Below are 16,937 nucleotides of genomic sequence, written 5' to 3'. Positions count from 1 at the left end.
CTCTCTCCGGCCAGACATCATTATTAGTAGCAGCAGATTACAGGAGGAGGAGAAAGGGGAATACAGCACTACCTGTGACTCGAGGGAGGAGAGGTGGCGCCTCGGCTGTGCTCAGTGACCTCTCTCCGGCCAGACATCACTATTAGTAGCAGCACATTGAGCTGCAGATTGCAGGGGGAGGAGAAAGGGGAATACAGCACTACCTGTGACTCGAGGGAGGAGAGGTGGCGCCTCGGCTGTGCTCAGTGACCTCTCTCCGGCCAGACATCATTATTAGTAGCAGCACATTGAGCTGCAGATTGCAGGGGGAGGAGAAAGGGGAATACAGCACTACCTGTGACTCGAGGGAGGAGAGGTGGCGCCTCGGCTGTGCTCAGTGACCTCTCTCCGGCCAGACATCACTATTAGTAGCAGCACATTGAGCTGCAGATTGCAGGGGGAGGAGAAAGGGGAATACAGCACTACCTGTGACTCGAGGGAGGAGAGGTGGCGCCTCGGCTGTGCTCAGTGACCTCTCTCCGGCCAGACATCATTATTAGTAGCAGCACATTGAGCTGCAGATTGCAGGGGGAGGAGAAAGGGGAATACAGCACTACCTGTGACTCGAGGGAGGAGAGGTGGAGCCTCGGCTGTGCTCAGTGACCTCTCTCCGGCCAGACATCATTATTAGTAGCAGCAGATTACAGGAGGAGGAGAAAGGGGAATACAGCACTACCTGTGACTTGAGGGAGGAGAGGTGGCGCCTCGGCTGTGCTCAGTGACCTCTCTCCGGCCAGACATCACTATTAGTAGCAGCACATTGAGCTGCAGATTACAGGAGGAGGAGAAAGGGGAATACAGCACTACCTGTGACTCTCGAGGGAGGGGTGGTGAAATTCTAATGAGTCATTAGAGAGAAGAATTTTAGATGCTCATTATTTACCCATAAAGGCATCATGGATCCCCAGATAGATATCCCATTAGGGTAGTTGCTGCTCCAAAGCAATTTATATATCAGTCTGACACGAGACCCCATGTAGACCGAGGGTCCGGTAATCATGCCAGATTTATAGGTGCGTGTCCTTAAAACCAGAAACCTTTCTCATGACTAGTACGGATAAACACTGGCGCTCCACGTGGTTAGGATCTATATAGAGAGGAGCTGCTGCTGGTGAGAACAGGGTCTGTGTAGACCTGCTAAAATCCAAGAACTAGTAAAAAGCAAAACTAATCACCGCGCTGCTCTATATGCATGTGATAACATCAGTGATAGAAAAGGGATTGTGTGAATATATGGGCTATATATACAGAGAGAAACGTACTGTTGTTGAGCCAGAAATCCAGAGTTGATGCAGGGTGCTAAAGATGTAATGGTCCCGAGGGTTAATGTGTTCTCCACTATATAGAGGAGAATTTCACTGACAGGACTTTCGTGAGACTTGGTGATGCCACTGGTTCAGAGCGATGACATATGATGATGGCTATACAGTTATACTTACTGGGGTGACAATAGATGGTGTAACACATTGATGATCCGTATCAATATATAGTTGATGGTGTAGTCCGTGGATCGTCCGTGTATAGACTACACTGTTCGTGATGGTAGTGGTAGGAGATGTAGTTTCCGATGGATTTTCCCTAATTGAGCAGGATAGTTATTTGCTCTAAGCTCTGTGGTCAGTATGCTCACTGGTATGACTGTACCTTTTGTGTAGATGTAGATCTATTGAGCATTAGACTGTAGCAGTAAGTTGACAAAATAGGGATTTGAAACGGTGAGTATATAGCTAATAATAGGGACTGAGGATTAATGGTACTCACTGCTTTAAACGCTGGTGTAGAGAAGCGTGTGATGTACCTCGGGTCCAGGGAGATGGCCGCTGTGCTGTAGAGGGCGACCGCTAGGTTGTTTTGGGGTGACGTCACCGGTTACAGAAGGACGGGTGCGCAGAAGGGACAATTAACCAACGCGTTTTGAGGGACGCCAGCCCTCTTCGTCAGGGTAGTCCTGACGAAGCACCCTGCATCAAAGCCGGATTTCTGGCTCAACAACAGTAAGTTTTTCTCATTATATATATATATATATATATCCCATATATTCACAGAAGTTCTATCACTGATGTAATCACATTCATATAGAGCAGTGCGGTGATTATTTTTGCTTTTTACTATTTCTCATGACTGTTGTTGCTGCTAGTCACTCCTGTCACTTTGTCTCTCACTCAGAACTGGAAGGTGCTGCTGGTTTGTTGAATCGTACAACATAAAAGGGGCGGCGTGCAGCTAGCACAATATGGCTGCTGGCCCGTTGTTGTGTCTGTGTGCACTGTTACGAGCAGGAGTGCTTTCCGCAGATTGACAGTGTAGCTCTGGGTCCCCCCATGCTGAATGCTACATTGCTCCAGTGAAAGTGATGTGCTCTCTTTTAGGCCATGCGTCTGCACCTACCGGATCCCCCTGCGGACAGTGATGATGAGGACGACGGCCCAGCCACACAGAACTCTATTCCCATGGATGCAGGTATTTATCAGCGTGGTGCCAGGTGACTTCCCATTTGAGCAATGCTGAAGGTGCAGACCCCTCGTAACGTTCTCAGGCTGTATAGGGGAGAGACTGTAGCCTGGACAGACATTGGCTCTAAAATGAGAACAGAAAGATGGGGACGAACTGTGGACACCTGACAGTCAGCTGTGGAAATACACCGGATACACTCATGGGTCATGCAGGAGGTCTGTGGACACTCGCTGCCGGGGCTGTGTGCGCTGGAGAGATTAGTCATCTTTCCTATCACAATTTTATCTGTTCCTACATAGGAAGCATGGCTATTGTCAGCTATCTTGTCATGATTCGACTGGCGAGTGACCAGGGACACCCTTCCTGGCCCTAACACTAGCTCGCCCTATTCCCCAGGATACTTCAGATGGCGAAAACGCCAGGGCCCCTGCTCTATCTCATAGATTAGCCCTTCCCCCACCCAGGGAAGAGACGGCACTACTGTGCACCGCAGTACACCAACCTGACAGGGTAACACAGACAAGGGTAAACTGAAAACTCCATACACACCAAATATACACTCACATATAACAGAGGTATTCACCAGGGTGCGTAGGGAGGGGGAAGAAAGCAAAACAGGAAAGGATAAAGAATTTCCAAGAATACAAAACAGGCGACAGTCGCTAATAAATTCCTCCAGCACTCCTTCACAAAACCATCTTCTCCCACTCCTATGTCTTGCAGCAAGAGCTAACTCTGGCAAGGACTTGGTAATCGAGCCTAGATTTTATAGGGGAAAGGAGTGGCTAACCGAGCACAGCTGAATGCAGGAGTTTCCAACATGGCCGATTAACCCCTGTCCTGCTGAAAGAAATAAACACGTTTAATACAGGAAGACGTGCTTCTTCTCAGCGGCGGAGTAGGAAGAGCCACCAGACGCTGCGGTCTTCTGGCTCTGCTCCGTTGCGGTAACCCCGTGACACCACTATTGATTTTGGGCTGATTGGCATGTCTCACTGTTATGAACAAATATGCATATTCTTCCCCTATCAGTCCTGAAGTTGAAAATTTATATCCCATCAATATCGGATCTACACAAAACCCAATATTGATAACTTCCCACCGGTGCCCAAGTGTATGAAGCATTCTTTTAAACTGAACAAGCTGGTTCGCCTTTTAATAGACAGACCCCAGACTTCATGTCTATTCCCTCAAATATACCAGTTTTATTTACCTGTCCACACTAGCTTCACTGACTATTTTAATGAATTTTTCTCACTTCCAAGCTACTCATAATTTCCTCACTTTACAAATGTCCAGTGAGGTCTATTTCAGAGTTTTAAGTGTAAGCTCTTGTCCTACTACCAAAAGCAGTTTGGATTGTCCGCTCCTTCTCCTGCTGGAGTTGTGTGATGGTTTTTAGTTTGTTTCTATGACAGTCAGTGTTAGGATGTTATAGGTGTAAGATTCCTGAGGGTCAGTGCTGTACAATATTTGCTCAGATATGGTTTCACCCTCACACTTTGGTGGTTTATAAGGTGTTTGGGTTGGGGGAAGGAAGGGATGATTTTGATTTCCTGTTCTCCGTTAATTGTGACTGTTACCGTTTGCAGATCACGTGGAGCTGGTGAAGAAGACGATGGCCGCGGTGAAGCTTCCATCTCTTTCAGTACCTGTTTGGGCTCAGAAGCTTTCAGATGCAGACTGGGAGCATCTTGTTCATCAGACCATCCAGTCTCGCTCTACGCTGTCTCCACCCAGCAAGAAATAAGTCTTTACTTACAGAATTTGTGTAGATATCTGTGTGTAATCCTTCCATGTAAATACATTTTGACAATGCACTATGACCTATGGGCTCCGCATTACTCCCATCACACCGCCATCCTGATTATTGGTTAAGTCTGACACGCATATCATATAAAAAATGTCATTGCAAGAATTCAGAGGCTGCAGATTCATCTACCAATGGCGGCTCAACTCCTGAAATCTGGGCGTGGCAGGGATCTGATCCTACTAAGTGAAGATTATATATCGACCAATGGCGGCTCAACCCCTGAAATCTGGGCGTGGCAGGGATCTGATCCTAGTAAGTGAAGATTATGTATCTACCAATGACGGCTCAACCCCTGAAATCTGGGCGTGGCAGGGATCTGACCCTAATAAGTGAAGATTATGTATCGACCAATGACGGCTCAACGCCTGAAATCTTGGCGTGGCAGGGATCTGATCCTACTAAGTGCAGATTACATATCGTGGGGCTGGGCCTGGTGCGCTGGGCCTGGTGCTGAACAGATTGGAGACAGTCCGCATGGAGAGATGTTTGCTCCACTTGGGGGAATGCGGTGGACTCTCCTCTCCTTCTTTCACACCCCATTGGTGTTTTCTGTTCACATGATTTCAGGTCTTATTTTTCCTAAATAGAAGTTTATGGTAAAAGGTTTAGAGCGATGTCTGAGCATGTGAGAAAGAGAACTGTGAGGCACGGGGTTTATCAAAATGAAAGTCATTGATAGATGCAAAAATCATCCCAAGGAGTTTGTTTTCCTCAGTAAAAATCCACATTTTGCTCAGCTTAAGCCTTTTCCTTCAGGCTGTTGCAGATCCCTTTATCATGGTCACAGACAAGACCTCACAACTCTCCACATTGTTGCTGCTCACTGATCCCTTTTATACACATGGAAACTCCCACAATTCTTTGCAGTATTCGCTATATAACATCCCCAGGCTCCTGGCCGGTCTCTTATAAGATCAGACACCCGGCAGCCCCTGGACAAGGGACGTGAATGTGTCACATTCCTATACTAATATTCAGATGGGTATACATTGATCATAGTGGTACATTGTTCCTCGCTGGCTACTCAGAAAGAGAAGGAAAAGGCATTAGGTGGCCGGCCTCACGAGAGACGTAGGAAATAAGAAGTATTCGCACAGAAGCTGTCACTAGGAAAACTACAAAACATTCTGCTTCACAAGAGCATTAAAGACACAAGTCACTGTCCCAACACACTGGAGAATAGTCATCTATCTGATTGTTAGTGAAAATATTTAAAAGTCTGCAGCAGCTGAGGGCGAGCCTGTGCGGGTGCGAGCCGGGCCGTGAGAGAGCCTGTGCGGGTGCGAGCTGGGCCCTGAGAGAGCCTGTGCGGGTGCGAGCCGGGCCGTTATAGAGCCTGTGCGGGTGCGAGCCAGGCCGTTATAGAGCCTGTGCGGGTGCGAGCTGGGCCCTGAGAGAGAGCCTGTGCGGGTGCGAGCCGGGCCGTTATAGAGCCTGTGTGGGTGTGAGCCGGGCCGTGAGAGAGCCTGTGCGGGTGCGAGCCGGGCCGTTATAGAGCCTGTGCGGGTGCGAGCCAGGCCGTTATAGAGCCTGTGCGGGTGCGAGCTGGGCCCTGAGAGAGAGCCTGTGCGGGTGCGAGCTGGGCCCTGAGAGAGAGCCTGTGCGGGTGCGAGCTGGGCCCTGAGAGAGAGCCTGTGTGGGTGCGAGCTGGGCCCTGAGAGAGCCTGTGCGGGTGCGAGCCGGGCCGTTATAGAGCCTGTGTGGGTGTGAGCCGGGCCGTTATAGAGCCTGTGCGGGTGCGAGCCAGGCCGTTATAGAGCCTGTGTGGGCCGGGCCGTGAGAGAGCCTGTGCGGGTGCGAGCCGGGCCGTGAGAGAGCCTGTGCGGGTGCGAGCCGGGCCCTAAGAGCCTGTGCGGGTGCGAGCCAGGCCGTTATAGAATTAACCAATTTTCCAGAAACATCATTGTGACCCCCATATGTCACAAAAAACCATAAACATCCTCCTTATAGATCATAGTTAATAGAAGAGAACAAAGGAAGCTTTCTCAAATATATAAAAGCGATAAATTTATTAATTACAAAAAACACTCATACAAAAAAGACCAATAAAATAGACATGATACAAAAACACATGAACACGTTATCTGTAAATACCCGTGTACAGAACACAAGAGTGTAAAGAAAGACACCAGGATTAATAGAGGAGCGTACCACATAAACCATTAGCTGTACATGTTCTTAATGTGGACCATAACTAAGGTGCTACCAAGCCAAAATCTCCATGTGTAACTATGAATAAAATACTATGTCTATCACCCTCTGTGTGTCCTATGCCATATGGACACGAGTGGTGAAAGAGCTATAGACCATGCGTTATGTGCACCCTAAGGTCCTAGACACAAAAACCTTGTGGACCCTGGAAACGCTAGTGGTCCTGAAAAAACGGTTATCATATTGAACACATGGGAGGCTGGTCTCACCTGGTATGCGGACGGGCCGTGAGAGAGCCTGTGCGGGTGCGAGCCGGGCCGTTATAGAGCCTGTGTGGGTGCGAGCTGGGCCCTGAGAGAGCCTGTGCGGGTGCGAGCCAGGCCGTTATAGAGCCTGTGCGGGTGCGAGCTGAGCCCTGAGAGAGCCTGTGTGGGTGTGAGCCGGGCCGTTATAGAGCCTGTGCGGGTGCGAGCTGGGCCCTGAGAGAGCCTGTGCGGGTGCGAGCCGGGCCGTTATAGAGCCTGTGCGGGTGCGAGCTGGGCCGTTATAGAGCCTGTGCGGGTGCGAGCCGGGCCGTTATAGAGCCTGTGCGGGTGCGAGCTGGGCCCTGAGAGAGCCTGTGCGGGTGCGAGCCGGGCCGTTATAGAGCCTGTGCGGGTGCGAGCCGGGCCGTGAGAGAGTCTGCGGCTGCGAGCCGGGCTGTGAGGGTGTGAGCTGGGCCATTATAGAGCCTGTGCGGGTGTGATCTGGGCCGTGAGAGAGTCTGCGGCTGCGAGCGGGCCTGTGAGGGTGTGAGCTGGGCCATTATAGAGCCGGTGCGAGCCGGGCCATGAGAGAGCCTGTGCGGGTGTGATCCGGGCCGTGAGAGAGCCTGTGCGGGTGCGAGCCAGGCGGGGCTGTGAGCCAGGCGGGGCGGTGAGCGAGCTTTTAGTAAGTCTAGTTTAGTTGCCATTCATATCATTGTGAAATTTGATGTTTTTGCATTTTCTTCTGAACTGATTTTGGCTCTAGGTTCAGTGTAGTTAACAAACTTTCCCAAAATGCTCAGAAGGTTGGGATGCACCTGAAAAGTGAATGTAGTGTGTCCCATCCATGTAAGGGATCTGTTTACATCAGATGTGTCCTCACAATGTGGCCGCAAAAAAATGAACACACCTGGGGGCACCACCCGGTAATCCGATGCCATGGAAAATGCAGCAACAGTCCTTAGACTAGTTCTTGGAATCCAGCAGGGTGGTGAGACATCACAATCCCACATGGCAACCGATCCCCAATCTCCATATACAGCATCAGGACCTGGCCGCAGCAGATCCTTGCCCTTCCCAAGACACAGCACCCACTATCAAACCAAACCTGTGGCTCATTGTTCTACCTTTCTTGGGATCAGCCCCCTGGATGGGCAGAGATACAATCACCCAATTAAGCATTTGCTACAGGTAGCTCAAAGAATGAATAAGGTTCCAGAAGCCCAGACTCAACCTTTCTGCGGGCTGTATATTAGCTAGGCCCCTTGCAGAGAGGAACAAAGATACACATGCCCTCTCGCCTCAGCTGCATGATTTACGGCGGCTGGACAGCCTGACTACATGTGGGAATTCCCTAACAAACAGGCATTCCTCACATGTATTCAGGCGGTCTAGTAGCCGTAAATCATGCAGCTGCGACAACAAAAACTCAATCTCCGAGCACTAACAAATACTCGGAGTCCGCCCGAGCGTGCTCCGGAATACCCGAGCAAGGAGTATACTCACTCATCACTAGTTAGCAACTTTTGTAGCCCTAACACCTTGATGAATAGAGGCCTTTGTGCTTTATGTAAGGACCCTTTCACACGTCTGTCTCTGGTGATAGTTTTCACACATAAACATCATCCGACACCTTCTGCCGCTAATAAGTGACAGCAGGAGCAGATGATTAGTATATTCTTCGTCCGCCACCTGCGATCTAAATAAATGGAATGAAAAACCCGACGTAGGTTCCCCCCTATTTCCTTGAACCAACCAGGCAAAACTCACAGCTGGGGGCTGTAAGGTTGTTTATCAAGAATAGATGGGTCCCCATGCAGTTTTTTTAAATTATTTAAATAATTACAAAAAACAGCATTGGGGCCCCCGCATTTTTGACAACCAGCCTTGCTAAAGCTCACAGCTGGGGGCTGGTATTCTCAGGCTGGTAAGGGGCCATTGATATAGGCCCCCCCAGCCTTAAAAACAGCAGCCCGCAGCTGCCCAGAAAAGGCGCCCGACTCTTCGCACTTGCCCTGTAGCAGTGCCAAGTGGGGTTCATATTTGTGGGGTTGATGTCACCTCTGTAACGTCAGGTGACATCAAGCCCATGGCTTAGTAATGGAGAGGTGTCTATAAGAACCTATCCATTACTAATCCTATAGTTGTATGGTAAAGACAGCCAGAATTAAGTCCTGTAATTGAATAAATGACAGACTCCTTTAATATTCTCAATTAAACCATACTTCCTGCAACGCCTAATTCCGCCGAAGCCTTCGATCTCCTATAATAAAAGTAAAATAAAAAAACAACAATATACCATACCTCTCTGTCGTTCTGTCCCACGCTGTAATCCATGTCTGGGGGCTAGTTGAAAACTAACCTGGACGGTGCCAAGATGGGACAGTCCTGGCTGAAAACCACTGGTGAATGAGCTGCTGAGAGCGCACCGTCATTCACCAGCGGTGACATCATCGAGGCCGGGCTCAGCTGCAGTGACCTCAGGACCGTAGGAAAATTCCAGTGATGATGTCACCGCTGGTGAATGATGCTGTGCTCTCAGCAGCTCATTCACCAGTGGTTTTCAGCCAGGACGGTTGCATCTTGGCACCGTCCAGGTTGAAAACTATTTAGCCCACACATGGATTATGGCGTGGGACACGAAGGACAGGTATGGTATATTGTTTTTTTATTTTACTTTTTTTTTTTACAGGAGATTGAGGGCTTTGGTGGAATTAGGCGTTGCAGTAAGTATGGTTTAATTGAGATTAATAAAGGAGTCTAATTTTTTCAATTAAAGAATTTTATTCTGGTTGTGTCTCTATTTACAGCACATATAACTATAGATTAGTAATGGATAGGTTCTTATAGATCCCTCTCCATTACTAAGCCGTGGGCTTGATGTCTGCTGACATTACAGAGGTGACATCAACCCCACAAATATGAATCTCACTCGCCACCGCTGCAGGGCAAGTGGGAAGAGCCAGGCAAAGCGCCAGAATTAGCTCATCTGTGCACCTTTTCTGAGCAGCTGGGGGCTGCTGTTTTTAGGCTGGGGGGGGGGGGGGCTATATTAATGGTCCCTTACCAGCCTGAGAATACCAGCCCCCAGCTGTGAGCCTTAGCAAGGCTGGTTGACCCCATGCCATTTTATTTTTAATTATTTAATTAATAATAAAAAAAACCCAGCATGGGGACCCCTCTATTCTTGTTAACCAACCTTGCTGAAGCTGACAGCTGAGGGTTGCAGGCCCCAGCTGTGAGTTTTGCCTGGTTGGTTCAAGAAAATAAGGTGGGAGCCCACGTTGGGTTATTCATTCATTTATTTCATTAGATCGCAGCCGGCGGCTGTGGAATACCCCGATCATCTGCACCTGCTGTCACTTATTAGCGGCAGCAAGCGGCGGTTGAAGGGAGTAATTGTCCCAAAAGCCCCCACCCGCTCTCATCGTTCAGAGTTTAATAGTACTCTCCTCATTCGTCTCTGCTTGCACCGATCGCCGGCAGAGCAGGGGAGAATGATGAGAGTCATCTTCAGCACCCGCCGCCAGGGAACAGCGCTTACTGTAGCGCTTCTTCCTCGGCCGCTGTTTGGTACTGATGTGGCACACGGTTGCTGCAAGTATTACACGGACACTGATCTCTCCGGTACTGGTTTTTCTGGTACCGGAAATAAACGGACGTGTGAAACGGGCCTAAGGAGGTTTCCACCCAATCCTTTAAGAAGTGAGACATTTTTCTTGAAAAGACTTCAAGGGAGGGCTTGATCACGCCATGTGTGTAAAATTGCTTTCACTCCCACTGCTGCCATGACACGCAGTAGATTTCTCGCTCCTGGTATACATGCATTTTTTTCTAGGTGAAAATGACCCACGAAGGCTCCTGCGGCATGAAGTGTTGTCCTGAATGTTGGACTGTGGTTCCATAAAGTTTGGATGCACTTGTCACTTCCACAGACAGTGGAATACATTTGCTTTGGGAGCTTAATAAAGCAAATGGCTGTTTTGTAATCCCCCGTTATGTCCCTTCAAGAGTCAAATATGGTGTGGGGCCCACCTAAATCTCCGTTCTAAGCGCTGTGGTGGTGGGAGATATTTCTGAACTTGGAATAACAAATTTAAAATGTTTGTGAACTTCGGAAATTGAGTTTGTGTGAGTGCAGAGCCAGGAACATTGAGAAAGGTGGAATTTACTAATTTGTCTTTTTGTTCCAAAATTAGATGGGGATTCCAATTTCATTCCGGTGATTGCTGAAAATAGTCGTGATCCAGCTTTTCGCCTGTCCTTAGTAGAAGCTGATAGTAAGATTCAGGCATTTGTAGGCAGCTCACATAGTTTCTTCTGTTACATGTACAGTTGTGTGAAGTATTTGCCTCCTTCCTGATTTCCTATTCTTTTTCATGTTTGTCACACTTAAAATGTTTCAAATCACCAAACAATTGTAAATATTAGACAAAGATAACACAAGTAATCACAAAATACCGTTTATAAATGAAGGCCTTAATTATTATGAGAAAAAGAAATCCAAACCTACAGGGGCCTGTGTGAAAAAGTAATTGCCCCCTAAAACAAATTAACTGTGGCTTATCACATCTTTGGGACTCAGAGTTCACATTCCCAAGCCACTCAGGCCTGATTACTACCACACCTGTTCTCAATCAAGAAATCACTTAAATAGGAACTGCCTGACAAAGTGAAGTAGATAAAAAAATCCTCGAAACGCTAGACATCATGCCGCGATCCAAAGAAATTCTGAAACAAATGAGAAAATAAGTAACTGAGATCTTTCAGTCTGGAAAATGATAGAAAGCCATTTCTAAAGCTTTTGGGCTCCAGTGAACTACAATGAGAGCCATTATCCACAAATGACAAAATCATGGAATAGTGGTGAACCTTCCCAGGAATGGCAGACTGTCCAAAATTACCCCAAGAGCGCATCGACTACTCATCCAAGAGGTCACAAATTACCTCACAACAACAACCAAATAACTGCACACCTCACTTGCCTTTGTTAAGGTCAGTGTTCATGACTCCACCACAAGAAAGGCACTGGGTTAACATGGGCGGCATGGCAGAATTACAAGACAAAAACCACCGCTGAGTAATAACATAAAGGCTCGTCTCAGTTTCGCCAGAAAACATCTTGATGATCCACAAGACGTTTGGGAGAATACTCTGTTGACTAATGAGACAAAAGTTTGACTTTTTGGAAGGTGTATGTCCCATTACATCAGGTGTAGAAGTAACAGCATTTCAGAAAAGAAACATCATACAAACAGTAAAATATGGTGGTGGTAGTGTGATGGTCTGGGGCTGTTTTGCTGCTTCAGGACCTGGAAGACTAGCTGTGGTAAATGAAACCTTGAATTCTGCTGTCGGCCAGCAGAATATCCGGCAATCTAGTCGTGACTTCAAGCTGAAGCGCACTTGGGTTATGCTGTAGGACAATGATCCAAAACACACCAGCAAGTCCAACTCTGACTTGCTTAAAAAAAAGCAAAATTAAAACTTTGGAGCAGCCTAGTCAAAATCCTGACCTTAATCTGATTGAGATACTGTCACATGACCTTAAAATGGCTGTTCATGCTCGGAAACCTCCAGTGTGGAAGAAATACAACAATTCTGCTAAGATGAGCACCAAAATTCCTCCAGAGCATTGGAAGAGACTCATTGCCAGTTATTGGAAACGCTGGATTGCAGTAGTTGCTGCTAAGGGCGGCCCAACCAGCTATTAGGTTTAGGGGGCAATTACTTTCTCACACAGGGCCCTGGAGGTTTGGATTGCTTTCCACGTTAATAATAAAGACCTTTAGTTATGAACTGCATTTTGTGATTGCTTGTGTTATCTTTGTCTAATATTTACATTTATTGGTGATCGGAAAGATTTAAGTGTGAGAAACATGCAAAATAATCAGAAATCGGGAAGAGGCAAAGACTTCACACAACTGTACAAGTGCAGTACCTGAGACTCGGCCATGTAAGTGCCAGCTACAAAATACTCCTTAGGCTACTTTCACACTAGCGTCGTACTCGGCCCGTCGCAGTGCGTGGGGCCGACGTACCGACGCTAGCATTGAATGCGCCGCACAACGGGGCAGCGGATGCTGTTTTTCCACGCATCCGCTGCCCCATTGTGAGGTGTGGGGAGGTGGGGGCGGAGTTCCGGCTGCGCATGCGCGGTCGGAAATGGCGGTCCGTCGGCGGCAAAAAACGTTACAAGTAACGTTTTTTGCAGCCGACGGTCCGCCACAACAATGCTAATCAATGGTGAAAAAACGCATCCTGCAAGCACTTTTGCAGGATGCGTTTTTTCAACCAAACGACGCATAGCGAGGTGCAGTGCACGACGCTAGTGTGAAAGAGGCCTTATCAGGGATTGGAGAAGAGATTAGAACTTAAGGACAGGTGGAAATTAGGGTAGGAATTATTTATAGCTGTAGTTTGTCCTAAGACCCGCACAGGAGACTGCCCGTTAAAGAAGAAATTCTACAGAGCCCGGGAGATTTAACTGCTCAAATAAACTAAATTGTATTGTATAACAGAACTGTGCAAAAGATCCTACGAATAAGAAGGTTTAATATGTAAAAATGCTAACAGTTTATTTTGCATCAATTAACAAAACGGAAAGTTAATTAACAAAAGAGAAATATACAGTTGAAACCAGAAGTCTCCGTCCACTATAAGTTTTCGTATATACAGACACATCTGCAGGTTCTTCTCAATCTCTGACATGAAATCAGAATAAACCTTTCCTGTTTTAGGCCAATTAGATTTACCATAATTATTAATATTTGCCAAATGCCAGAATAATGAGAGAGAGAGAATGTTTAAGGCATTTTTATTACTTACTAATGAAATGTATGTAAACATTTGACTTTGCAGTATTTGGTGCTATTGCCCTTAACCTGAATGGCAGGCATGGTACTAAATAAGGAGCATGCCCCCTTTCACCACTCCCCAGGTGAAGCACTAACTGGGACGCCCAACTGACCAATGGGATTAAAGGTGAAGGGGCATCCAGCCACACCTACAAGGGTTAAATTCAGGTGCCCAGCGACTTTCTCTATCCCCGGGCTGACCCCTTGTGATGGAGGCCCTGGGGCAGAGAGCAGTATAGGAAGGTGAGCACTGGCTTCAAGCCCTTATTACTCACCTCTCTGTGCCCTCTCCTGACCCAACGTCTGTACCCTCGGGCACACTTCAATAGTCGCATTTCTTCCTGGAGGCATCATCCACTCCTGACCTCTACCTCCACCATGCTGCCCAGCCCACTCCAATTAAACCCCCAGCGGTCCTACCCACCAGCACCCAATCATCACCCAGGCTGTCCTCGTCCTGCGATCTTGCCACTATGCAGCCGGTCCGGGGAGGCAGGCGGTCTACTAGGTGCTTCCAACCTCTTGAACGGCTACGGGTCAGCGGCGAGGCATCGTTTGCCAGATGCTGCGCAGGGTTCGGCACTGCCCCGCTTGTGGCTCTGCCCCCTTGTGCTTTAAGACATCTGGCCAAGATGGACAGGCCCGGGATCATTCAGTCTCCGCCCCTCTTCTGTCACATCACGTCCGGACTCCTCCCACATCGACGGTCCCACCCACTTCTCAGCGTCATGTCTGTGACTTCACTTGCCCAGCCAACACCGTCCCTCCTCCAGGCGCAGGCGCACTGCCTACACAGGGGGACCGGGAGACAGGGTGGAGGTCCCTCAATGCTGCTGCAGAGCGCGCTGCCAACCGGACCGTTGAGCGCGCCCTACAGCTACTGCAAACCTGCAGCGGCACACAGGGTGAAAATGCACCAATCACCATTAATGCCCCCACAACCCCCACTAACAATAACTCCCCAAACAGCACCTAATAAGTTATACACTACCACCCGTCCTCCCATACACAGCTCATAATATTGCAGCCCAATATGTAAATATAGTACCATCTCCCATCCGCACTCAAAACGCGTCAACTAATCCAATCCCCGCCATATTACCCCAACAACCGTTAAATAGCACAACGTTAACAACCGGAAACTACAGTGTTATGGCCCATAAGCCAATCAATGAACCATTTATCACAAATAAAAACATCTGGGCACACACATCCCATAGCCGCAGCAGATGCAAACAGACTCCGCAGGTCCTCAGACAATTCCCACCTCATTCCCGCTCTCCCTCTAACAGTCGTTCCTCCCGTTACCACCAGAGACACAGCTCACATAGGAGCGGCCACAGATCCATCCACATCGGAATGGTGCGACGCATCTGAAAGTCCCGATAGGCAAGCTCGGGGACACGACAGACACCAGCAGTCACGTGCTCCATCTTTGGCTGCCAGCCGGGGAGACCCATCTCCCAGGGCCTCCAGCCAATTCAACCACCAGACCACCGCCCAAGCAGGATCTGGAGTTCCTCCATCACCGGGAATCACATCTTCTGCCTCAGACAACGGTGAGTGTTTCAAAGCCAACGAAGACGCCGCCGTACATAACCTGGTGCATAACACAGGGAGAGCGAGCTAGCCTCAGCTTTTAAGGCACTAGTTTAACAGTTGACTCGCCCATGTGGTTCAACCGACAGCAATGCGGCAGCGAGCTTACACAAAGTCGTGTTTTTCTGCGGAATTAGCCCGGTAGGGGCACACATAGATCAAGAGACCAGACATAAAATATGGAATAATGATTATGTTGACATATGGTCGTTATTGTCAGCCGACCAACAGACCGTAGATAAAGGAGGACAAGCGAACAGTTGTATGATAGAAATAAACCAAAAATAGCCCAAACAATGAAAAACTGGCTACAGGTGTTTGCAGTCCTAGGCTGTATTATGGGCCAGAAGCATCCAGAACACTGCTCCAAATCATATATATATCAAGACCTGACATACAGCTCTGGCAAAAATTAAGAGACCACCACATCAAATCCCTGTCATGGCCGCCCAATCTCCAGACCTGAACCCCATTGAAAACCTCTGGAATGTAATCAGGAGGAAGATGGATAGTCACAAGCCATCAAACAAAGAAGAACGGCTGACATTATTGTACCAGGAATGGCAGAAGGTCACCCAGGAGCAGTGTGAGAGACTGGAGGAAAGCTGCCAAGACGCAGGAAAGCTGGGATTAACAATCATGGTTATTCCACAAAATATTGATTTCTGATCTCTTCCTAAGGTAAAATATTAGTATTTTTTTGCATTATTTCAGGTCTGCAAGCAATGCATTTTATTTTTTATTTTGACCATTTCTCATTTTCAGAAAATAAATACAAAATGTATTGCTTGGAACTTCGGAGACATGTTGTCAGTAGTTTATAGAATAAAAGAACAATTTACATTGTTGTGGCTTGTAGCCCCCTTTTTCTCCGACTCCAGACTGCTTTACTATGTTTATATTTTTTTTGTTTTTTTGAATATTGTATTTTATTTTTCTATTGTTAGCTATATGGGCTTTTTGATCCTTGGAGGAATGGTTAAAAACTTATATTGTTTTTTAGTGTTTTGCAGGTCACCTTAGCAACCTATTGTGGTCGTGGTTTCGCAGGTCCGACATTGGTTTGTGCGCTTGCGTGCGGGTTTCGGATATGCCTGTATCGCGGCTTGGGGGATTGGGTGCCCCGGCGATGGCGCGCCTGCGCTCCTAATGTGCGGCCTGGGCCGGCCTGTATCGCGGTATGTGATTCGGCTGGTCCTGGTGGTGGTGCGCCTGCGCGCGCCTGTGGGCGTTTCCGCTATGGGTTTGCGGTGGACGCGTCATGGCTGGGGTGTGCCCATCCTGCGGTCATGTGATGTGGGCGTTCTGGAACCGTGACGCGTAGCTCTGCTTACCAGGAGGCTTCTGGGTACGCTGCGACCCTGTGGTATATGTCGCAGGGATATGACACAGTTACGGATGCAATTTGTAAGTGATTGCCCGATTTGCTACACAGGTTACTACCTGATGTTTATGGAAGTCTGATAGGCTGCTTCTACCTTTCGGCGCCAACCCCTTGAATGATCCGGATTGGACACAAGGATCGCAAAAGGAGCCATGACATTGGTGCCCTGTAACCATGGATATGTTAATGCTGATGCCCGATTGGTTTAACGAATGATAAACATTACATGATTGCTGTGATATACGTGTATTTTTTATGTTTTTATCATCACTTGTGCTGTGGGAGATTTTAGGTCTTTTTATATGTATTTTGTATTTGTCTGATCTGTGTTTTTATGTCACATTTTTGGGTAATTAGTGGCCGGCTGGTGATTGGTGCCATGCGTGGTATCCACA

General features: G+C 48.0%; 1 protein-coding gene across 1 annotated transcript in view; it reads left to right on the top strand.

Annotated features, from left to right (window-relative positions):
• Positions 1-4,319, top strand: part of MEA1 (male-enhanced antigen 1) — a 43,564-nt gene extending 39,245 nt beyond the window's left edge. The window contains exons 3-4 of the mRNA XM_077281865.1: positions 2,409-2,499; positions 4,086-4,319. Coding sequence (XP_077137980.1) covers positions 2,409-2,499; positions 4,086-4,243 — 249 coding nt within the window. The 3' untranslated portion in view covers positions 4,244-4,319. The remainder of the gene's footprint in view (positions 1-2,408; positions 2,500-4,085) is intronic.
• Positions 4,320-16,937: the final 12,618 nt, after the last annotated feature.

This window comes from Ranitomeya variabilis, chromosome 2 (assembly GCF_051348905.1).
Source record: "Ranitomeya variabilis isolate aRanVar5 chromosome 2, aRanVar5.hap1, whole genome shotgun sequence".
Classification (NCBI taxonomy): Eukaryota; Metazoa; Chordata; class Amphibia; order Anura; family Dendrobatidae; genus Ranitomeya; species Ranitomeya variabilis.
Note: the sequence above shows the minus strand (reverse complement) of the source record. Positions and strands in the feature narration are given on the sequence as shown.